General features: G+C 40.5%; 1 protein-coding gene across 2 annotated transcripts in view; it reads left to right on the top strand.

Annotated features, from left to right (window-relative positions):
* Nucleotides 1-2824: 2824 nt before the first annotated feature.
* RARB (retinoic acid receptor, beta) overlaps nt 2825-9358 on the top strand; it is a 571381-nt gene continuing 564847 nt past the window's right edge. The window contains exon 1 of one of the 2 annotated variants that reach the window (XM_006883350.1): nt 2825-3006. In XM_006883350.1, the coding sequence (XP_006883412.1) occupies nt 2825-3006 (182 nt within the window). The remainder of the gene's footprint in view (nt 3007-9358) is intronic. The other variant, XM_006883348.1, reaches the window with a different exon arrangement.

Raw genomic sequence — 9358 nt, forward strand, 5'->3', positions numbered from 1 at the left:
TATTTCAGGAGGTTACATTTTGCTCCCACAAGTATATTTATCTTGCTCAAAATTGCCTACATTAAAATTCACTGTTGTTCATACGAAACATGTAGAAAATTATAAGCTATAAATTATTGCAGCATCAAACAAGAGTTTTAAAAAGAAAAATATGTCTTTCATTTCTTCCTTTTTTCCCATTTGGCAAGTATTTACTCAGAATCTATTACCTTTCAGGTGCACATAAGAGCATGAAATATGACTCAACCACTGGTGGGTATCAAGTTGGAACCAACTTATAGCTCACCCTCCATTGAGTTCCTGAGGCTGTAAGCGATACCTATGTATCTTCTGAGGAGACTATGCATTCAAACCACCAAAGAGGCCTGAACTTTGGGTTATTAATGCAACTCCCTTCAGTTTAAGAAAACAGAAAACAAGCCCCAAAAGGAAAACTTCAGCCCTCCAGGTGTTGGTGGTGGTTGTTAGGTGCCATCAATTCATGTACAACTCATTAGCAACCCTATGAAAAGCAGATCCAAACCCTGTCCTGCCTGTGTCATTCTTATCACCCTTGACACACTTGAGTTCATTGCAACAGACACTGTATCAATCCATCTTGCTGAAAGTCTTCCTCTCTTTCCCTGACCCTCCACCTTTCCAAGCATGATGTCTTTCTCCAGGGATTGGCCCCTGGTAAGACATAGCTTTGCCCTTGTGAGAAGAGCAAGGACCACGTGAGAGCACCATGTCTGACCTTTACCAACTACACAAAGAGGAACTGTCCCAAATCTCAGCATCAATAACACAAAATCAATCCCTGTGAGTTCAAACATGTCCTCCCCCTAGCCCCCATATGCTCATACCTCTATACCTCTTTCTACTCATCTCAACACTTGCTTTACTAGGTCCAAATTCTGATGTGATAGTTCACACACCACATAGGACCATACGGAGGAAATTAAAAGCTTGTAATCAGGTTAATAACAGAATACAGTCAAGTCAGCTCCTGAAATAAGCGTGCAGGCACCTCAGCCTCAAAGTTCTAACTATTCCTAAGTTCTCAGTTCTACCAATATTGGCTTCTCTCCCCAATGGTCCAACAAAGTTCTCCTTCCTGCTAATATTGGCTCTCCTTGCTCAGAAATTCCATCTCCTGTCAATTCTCTGGTTTATCCATGACTGAAGCTACCATCCCAAAGTGTGTCTTGCGTTTTCTTGCCCCCTCTTCACTGAGTGGGCAAGGTCTCTTTCCTCTTCTCTGGCTGGGGAGGATTCTACTTCTGCAGCTAGATCTGTTCAATTCATTGGCAAGACTAGCCAATCTTCCATACATTATTGAGACTGGCCAGTCCTCTTGTGGAATGGCAGATGGCCAGTCCCTTTGCAGATAAGCCAACATGCCCTATTCATGTAGCCCCACCCATCCACCTAGTCAGTCATGCAAACTAGAAAAACCATGTAGAAAGACGAACTCCATAGCCATTTTTGCCTCCAGTGAACACTCTGGTTGTGTTTACTCCAAGATTTCTCATCACTCCATTTCTCAAGGTTCCCCACAGAGAGCACTCACCACAGGGCTCCAGATGGGAGAACTGACTCGATCACCCCACTTCTTAGATCCCTTGTTCTTTTAACAGTCCATTCAGTAACTGCTTTAGAGAAGAATTGAGCAAGAGATAAGTCTTAAGGGAGTGAGGGGCTTGCTGTTTGACACAGGATAACCCTGTTTCTTTTGAGTGGATTCCAATTAATGGTAATTCCATGCATTACAGAGTGAAACTACACTCCGTTGGGGCGTTTGGCTGAAATCTCTTTGGAAGCCATTGTCAGGCCTTTTTTGTGCACTGCCATAAGGTACATTCAATCCACAAACTCCCTGTGTCAGTTATCCATCTTCTTAATATAGGTTCCATGCACTGCTGTTGGATACATTCAACTCAGGGTCACCTTTCATTTGGTTTCTGGGGCTAGGATTCTATGTGAGATGAGACTGCCTCTCTTTCTCCCACAGGAAAAGATGGTGAGTTGAAACCACCAAACTCTTGATTAGCAGATTATGCCCTGTGCCTCCACAGTTCCTTTAATACAAGACAGGCAGGGCTATTTTGAAGCTTCATAGTCATTTTATCCTATGTTAAAAGACAAAGAGTTAAGAAAATGAAGATTTTTTTTCATAAAGTCGTACGTATAGTGGAAAAACTGAGAATTAAAAGACCTAGCTTAGTAGTAGAAATTGAGATCTCATTTTCTTAGACATTGTGTTTGTTCTAGGATCTTGCTTTTTTTTTTTACATAATAACTATAAAATGGGAGCTCTGTTATCCAAGTGATAAGGAGTATCATTGCCAACCCAAAGGCTCATTGTTCAAAGCCACCAGGTGCTACATGGAAGAAAAACTAGCACTTTCTTCCTGTGCCATTTACAGCCTCTGAAAGCCTACGGGTGGGTTACAATTAATTGGTTCCAACCTGACCACACTTAACAACTGTGTAAAGTGGTTAAAGATTTAAATATTTTGCCTACTTTTTGAGAGATATTGTTTATGTTTATTTATTTTCTCTTATAGGACTAACAGCTCAGGACATTGAAGGTGACAATGTCTGCCTTGCGTTAAACTTAGACGTTGAACAAAGAAAATAGCCTTCCTGTACTCATACAAGATGAGAGGTGGGGAAGCTATGCTGCGAAAAAGACAAATCAACTGTTGAGGTGTCTGCCTTTGACCTGAAACATAGTTCAGCCGCCATTGCTGCCTCTGCCTCTACCTCCCCAGCTTTGGATCAAGGCCTGAAGTGATGCACCATCACCTCAAGGCAACTTTCACTTCGTGACACCCGAAACATGACCAGTAGTAGCCACACATGTCCCGTGCCAGCAGTGAACGGACACATGACTCACTACCCAGCTGGACCCTACCCACTGCTCTTCCCACCCGTCATCGGGGGACTCTCTCTGCCTCCCCTCCATGGACTTCATGGCCACCCCCCTCTCAGCGGATGCAGCACCCCGTCACCTGCAAGTAAGTACTCCTGGTCTTGGTTCTCTTTGCCTTGAGTTGATTGGCTTAATGGATCTGAGAAAACAAGATAGTTGGGACCAGGGTGAGTTCTCATTTCTTGTGTGCTGGTTTCTTTTGTTCTAGAAACTTGTTGCCATTGCTGTGTGTGGGCGTGCCCTTAGAAGACAGATAACATGATGAATTTTAGAATTTGGCCTTTGGTATTTGTTCTGAGGAATAAGAAAGGTTGGCTGATACGTTAGAAGGAATATTGCTTGGAAAATAGCAAGTTGTGAATAGATGATACTCTTAAAAATAACTAACTATAATCCCAGTTTTCAAATTGAGTTTGAGCTTGAGGTCTTGTATAAACTTCTTACTCATCTCTATGAACAAATGATATCTACGTTTGCCCTTAACTTCTCAGGGTCTCGTGTTACCACGTCTCATCACATATAATTTTTAATCTCTTTCACCATTCTGATGATGTATTGCGTTTGGCTTAATTTGATTGGGTTGAGATTTGATGGGGTTTTGTTTGTTTATTTTTACCTCCAATAGACCTTTTCTTAAACATTGAGTCTAAAAAACTATTTCACGAAACTAGTCAGTTATACTTCTTCAAGGTTAATATGATTCCTTTGTAGAAGGTCAACTGCATTGTGTGTTAGAAGTCTAATGTCTGTGGAAGCCAATGAGTTCATCTACATTTTAGAGATGATTTGCCTTTCTGGGCAGTTGGAGCTAAAAATGTCGTATCAACACGGATGCAGCAGAATCCCTGAGCTCCTCCTCCAAATTTGTCCTCTCTCAGAACTTTACAGGAACTCTTCATGGCTCTTCTTGGTGTTTATTTAACTCTCTGCTACTTTTTAAGGAGGATCTCTAACTACTTTTTTAATCCATAAGCAATTCTCTTTCCCTCCTGCCAGAATCTTAGCTCACTGGAAATAGGGAATATTTTCTGCTTCAAGTAAGATCTCTTGGTTACTACTGGCACAGTGTCTTCAGAAGAGTAGAGATGGGAAGATAGATTCTTGGCTGGGTAGATAGATGGACAAGTAGGTGGGCAAGAAGACCATTAGCCTTTCACTGCAAGTATGCTGGTTGCAATAGAAACATTAGCAAGCGTGATAAATATGATCTTTTTCTTTCTGTAGTCCCTGATTTTAATGGTTCTTTATTGTGTTTTGGATTTATGACCAGTGTGTGACCAATAGAGATTTGCTAAATTGTTAGTGACATCTTCCCTGAAATTCAAATAGAAAAAACATATATGGCAGAAATGCCTTCTTGGTTCTCAGGAGAGATGGGGAAAACCTCTGCATTCAAAACATGCTGCTTATTAGGAATACAGTCAAATATGTTGGTTGTCAATTCCACATCAAACCATATCCATCCAAGAAGCAAACGATACAGTAAACTTACTTTCGGACAGTACACGTCGTATTAGATCGTTATTAAAGCCTTTAAAATGATATGTTGTTGTTGTTGTTCTTAAGTGCCGTCGAGTCGCAGGTGACTCATAGCAACACTATGAAGGAGAGTCCTCAAAATGATATGCAAGAGAATTTATGTTAGATTCTCTTGTTCATCTAACCTGTTGTACAAGTTCTAAAGTGCTCCTCTTCTGACATGTGAAAGAAATTTTATAGACTCAATCTAGAAGTCAAGGCATAAGAAAGCTCGCCGTCCTGATTAACCTGGATGCCATAGGCCTTAAAAATAGGCCAGAACTTATTGGACCATTGCTTTAAAATAAAATAAAATAAAATAAAATAAAATAAAATAACATTCACAAAAGCTGATGCTAAATGGAAAAGTGGGAGGGAATCTTTTTGCCAGATCAGCATCCTTGAGTCCATTCTCAATATACAAAGCCCTTGTCTCTTGTTTAAGTATATTTTAAAATGTTTTAAATATTCTAAAGAGTGGCGGTTGGCAAATTATGATCTTTGGGCTTAATTCAACCCACGAACTGTTTTTGGTTTTGGTTTTTTATTTTTGAGAAAGCGCCATACCACTTTCCACAGGGGTTGCACCATTTTACTCTCCCACCAACAGTGAATCAGGGTTCCAGTTTCTCCACAACCTCGCCAGCGTTAGTTGCTTGTTGTTCTGTTAAATTTTGCTATTTTGACTGGGCTGAGATGATATCTCATAGTTGTTTTAATTTGCATCTCTCTTAGAGCTAGGGATTTTGAACATTTCTTCATGTGCTTGTTGGTGATCTGAATGTCGTCTTCGGTGAAGTGCCTGTTCATATCCTGTGCCCATTTTTCTATTGGATTCTTTATCTTGTTGTGGTGCTCAAGTATTTCATAAATTCTGGATATAAGTCCCTTATCTGATATGTTATTACCAAATACTTTTTCCCCGTCAGTGGCTTCCCTTTTTACCCTGTTGGAGAAGTTTTTGGATGTGTGTTTTTGTTTTTTTAAACAAAATCCTGGTGGAGTTCAGTCAAGCTCGCTCGTTCACGTGTTGTGACTATGTGTATGTGACAATGGTAGACTAATTGTAATAGAAATTAAATGACCCTCCCTCAAAATCTTTAAATATTTACTCTCTGGATCATTGCATTAAAAAAATTTCTGACCAGTTCTAGAAAGAATATTGGTTTAGGAGTCAAACCGTCCCAAATCTAACTCAGCCCGCCTCAAACTAGTGTTTTTTTTAAAAAAATGTTTCTAATTCCTTATGCTAAACCTTGCCTCGTGGCTCAGGTGATGTCGTGAATGAGTTTGTGTCACTTTAAAGAATGCTTTTACTTGTGAAAGATCTTAATTTCATTTCAGAATTACTAGCAAAGTGTAGCAGTAAAGTCATTGCAGGTTGAACCATATGAGATGATCAAAATTGGTCAGAGATTGGCAGTTGCAAATGATGATTCAGTCTGTAGAAAAAGAAGGTTTGAAATTTGGGGAAAAGTGCTAAGTAACTAATAACATAGTAATAGTTGCTCTTTTCTGCGGGTGTTGTGTAAAAGGCTCTGACTAACTGCAATTTGAAAGATGTCTGGGCAAAGGGTGTTAGGCTGGAAACTCAATAATTGGTTTACTTTGTACCCTAATAACCTTTTTTGTTTTACTATTTCTTCTTACACCTAAAGTATACAACAGCTACCCAGATGAAAATCACTGAGAGAAGCTATAGTTAATAACGCTGTCTGCTCATTGACCATTGAAAAGATGTATTTGTTAGAGCTTTTTGCCTCTGACTTAGAGAGTCCTTGCAACAAGGGCGAGCTCTTAATAGTTAACATACCAACAGTTTAGTATCACTTTAAAACCATGTATATTATATGTACTGAGAGAAATTAGAGCGGTAATCAAATTCTGTTAAGACTCAACAACTGGTTGACTAGATCCTTCTGTAGAAAAGCTGACTCGCGTGGAATCATGATATCACAGATGGGAACAAGTATAATGGAGAATGGGTCCATAAAGAAGGCTAATTATGCTATTAAACTATGAGATTTGCTGATGTGTCTTTTATAATCTGCACCTATCAAGATGCTGTAATTTAGCCAGGAAGGATACTTTCTCCTGCCATCTTCCTCAAAGGTAAATGAGAACACTTTCCATGGTAGCTACTGCTGCTTCTTCCTCTACTTTATTCCTTCCTCCTTTCAGACTAATGTTTGGCTTGTCCTGCTCTCTGGACAGAACCTGACGGCACCTAACAACAGACATAGTACCTGTGTCTTCATTCTCACACATGAGGAAGCCCGAGACCCTACTTCTAATTTCCAGATGACCTTAGACAAGTCACTTCTCTGGACTTCAGTGCCATAAACTACAAAATAGTTTTCTTTATAGAATCACCTTTCCTAAACATATTAAAACATTTAAATACATGAAGGTCGTGGTCAGAGAAAAAATAAACTTGAGCTTTAAAATAGAGTAGCCCTCATGACCTTTTCACCTCTAACAGGAAGGGATGATGGGTAAGTTGACTTTTCTACCGCCCCCCCCCCCATCGCCATGCAATTCTCAAACAGCCAGAGACGTTGAAGAGCTCGCATTTGCCTTCTGTGTGCTGCTAGTGAACCCTTCTCATCTAACATGAAGCCCGTGGCTGTTGGTATGACCATTTGTGACCACTCACAATTCACAATAAAAGATGTAACTACTTTGCAGAATTTTCCCTCTAGAAACTTTTGCCCAGAATTGTTTTCTTCAACATGTTATCTGCAGAAGAGAGGTGAATTTGAAAGCATCTTTGCGTATGCATTTGTAGTCTGACTTAATTTTTTTTATCTTTTATCGTCTTTTTTCTTTAAGTTTTTTTATTATTCATTTCAATGAAAATTTACAGACTTTGGATTTCCATTCATTCATTGTTGCACTTTTCTCCCCACCCACCCTTCCCCTCCAGTATACTCCCCTCTTGGAAAAGTAAAAGAAAAATTCTTTCATTGTTTTACAATTCCTCCCGCCAGGTCCACTCCACTGTGCAGTCTTTGCTCTGACTTAATTCTTAACAGTGTGGGGATTATCTTGCAGCTCAGAAGACAAGACACGTGTGAGAATAAGGAGTTGAAAGAAAAGAAAGAAAAGGAACTATGCATTGAACACCTCCTGGGAAACCCACTAAGCATTAAATGTAGTTCATTGTATATATCTTAAATCACCTTCTGATTTCATTGCTAGATCATTAGCAGTAGGCCCATCTTAACAGATGAAGACCATCAAATTTAGAGAGGGTTAAGAAACCTTTGCAGGTTAAATGACAAGCTGATGCAGGCCCCAAATTCCAAATCTGTTTCTTAAGATCTAGCTGTGTCTGCCTTTGCCCGTATGTTCAATACTGATTTCAGCTCAACCCCTTGGATAATCCTATCGCTTTGGCCAGGGCATCACTTCCTGGAGGTGATAAACTTTTAAAAGGACCTCAAGCTCTTTAGCTCGACCAACTACTGTAGAAGCAGCTATCATGTTCTATCAGATTGAGGGGTCGAGGGCTGACTCCACAGCCAGGAAGCCTCTCTGGTGCCCCTGGTAAGCTTTGTGCTTTGGAGAACTTGTCACCTCCAGGCGAGCATGACTTCCAGCGGGAAGGGAGCCAGAGATCCTATGCCAGGGAACACTCAACATTTTATGTTCCTGGGCTTTTTGTGGAACTTGGATAGCTGTCCGTCTGTCTCTCTTTATGTTCCTTTCATGGCTGCTTGTTCTGTTTTTTACTGCTGCACATGTGCTTTTTTATAGGTTGTTGTAAGCTGGAAAATATTGTTAAGTATTTGGCTTCAGAGCCTCTCTCAAAGTGATCTCGCTTTAACTCTGGCGTCTTCAATGAGAGTTCTTTTCCCTTCTTTGATGATCAGAAAGTGCTCTCCTGTCAAAAATCACAAAAATAGAGTATTCGCTTAAAAAAAAAATCTGAACCTTCTGGAGAGACAGTCTGCGTAGTCTCAGAATTTCCAGTGACAGGACATAAAAAGAGTCTTATTTCTATTTCTTGTCCTCAACTAAGAAGCGTCCTATTACCCAGCTTGTCTGTAGCAGAGTGAGTAGCCAGATTGGAATTCCTTATTGCCTGTTAAGGACAGGCAGCCCAGAAGGGTCTGTCTTGTTTTAAACACACATAGATTGATAGCAACCCAGACCAAGTTGTTAATCCCTGTTATCTTTCATCCCTTGCTCGACTGACTTGTTTTCTATCTTTTGTGACTTGTCTTCGTCCTCAAATTTATGCAGTGGATGCAAATTACATTTCATTCCGAAATGGCTGTGGCTTGATAGGCTCCTGATGTTTATTGAATGTCAGACATAGAAAGAAAACTCTGGTGGCGTCGCGGTGAGGAGGTGCACTGCCCACCCAAAGGCAGGTGGCTCGAATCTACCAGTTGCCACTTGTGACAAAGATGGGCAATCTCCTCCAGTACAGTCTATATATCATTTACAGATTTAAGCCAAATAAAAGATTTTTTTAAATTGTTGTCAGTTCCTATTCATAGCACCCCTGTGTGTGTGACACATTTGAACCATATTTCCGTGGTGGTCTAGTTTGTAGGGAATTGGGCTGCTAGCCCAGTACAACTAGGTTGAATTCTATCAGTGGAGCCCCAAGAGAAATAGGAACAGTGTCCCCTTGTACGATTTACAGCCTTGAAAAAGTCCAGTGGAGGGCCAGCTATGAGTTGGTTCTGACTGGACAAAAATAACTGACTGAATGACTTTTAGAAATTAAGCCGTTGGTTTGTTATTCCAAGGTATGTTGGAATGGCCTCGAACTGCCAACCTTCCAGCCAGCAGCCATTCAAAATGGGTGAACCTGGAGGACATTATGCTGAGTGAGGTATCTCAGTCACAAAGGGACAAATGCTATATGGTGCCACTGTTGTAGAATGAGGCTGGCATTGGGGTGGGGGT

The sequence above is a fragment of the Elephantulus edwardii genome, unplaced genomic scaffold (assembly GCF_000299155.1).
Source record: "Elephantulus edwardii isolate Elephantulus edwardi_28Jun2011 unplaced genomic scaffold, EleEdw1.0 scaffold00027, whole genome shotgun sequence".
Classification (NCBI taxonomy): Eukaryota; Metazoa; Chordata; class Mammalia; order Macroscelidea; family Macroscelididae; genus Elephantulus; species Elephantulus edwardii.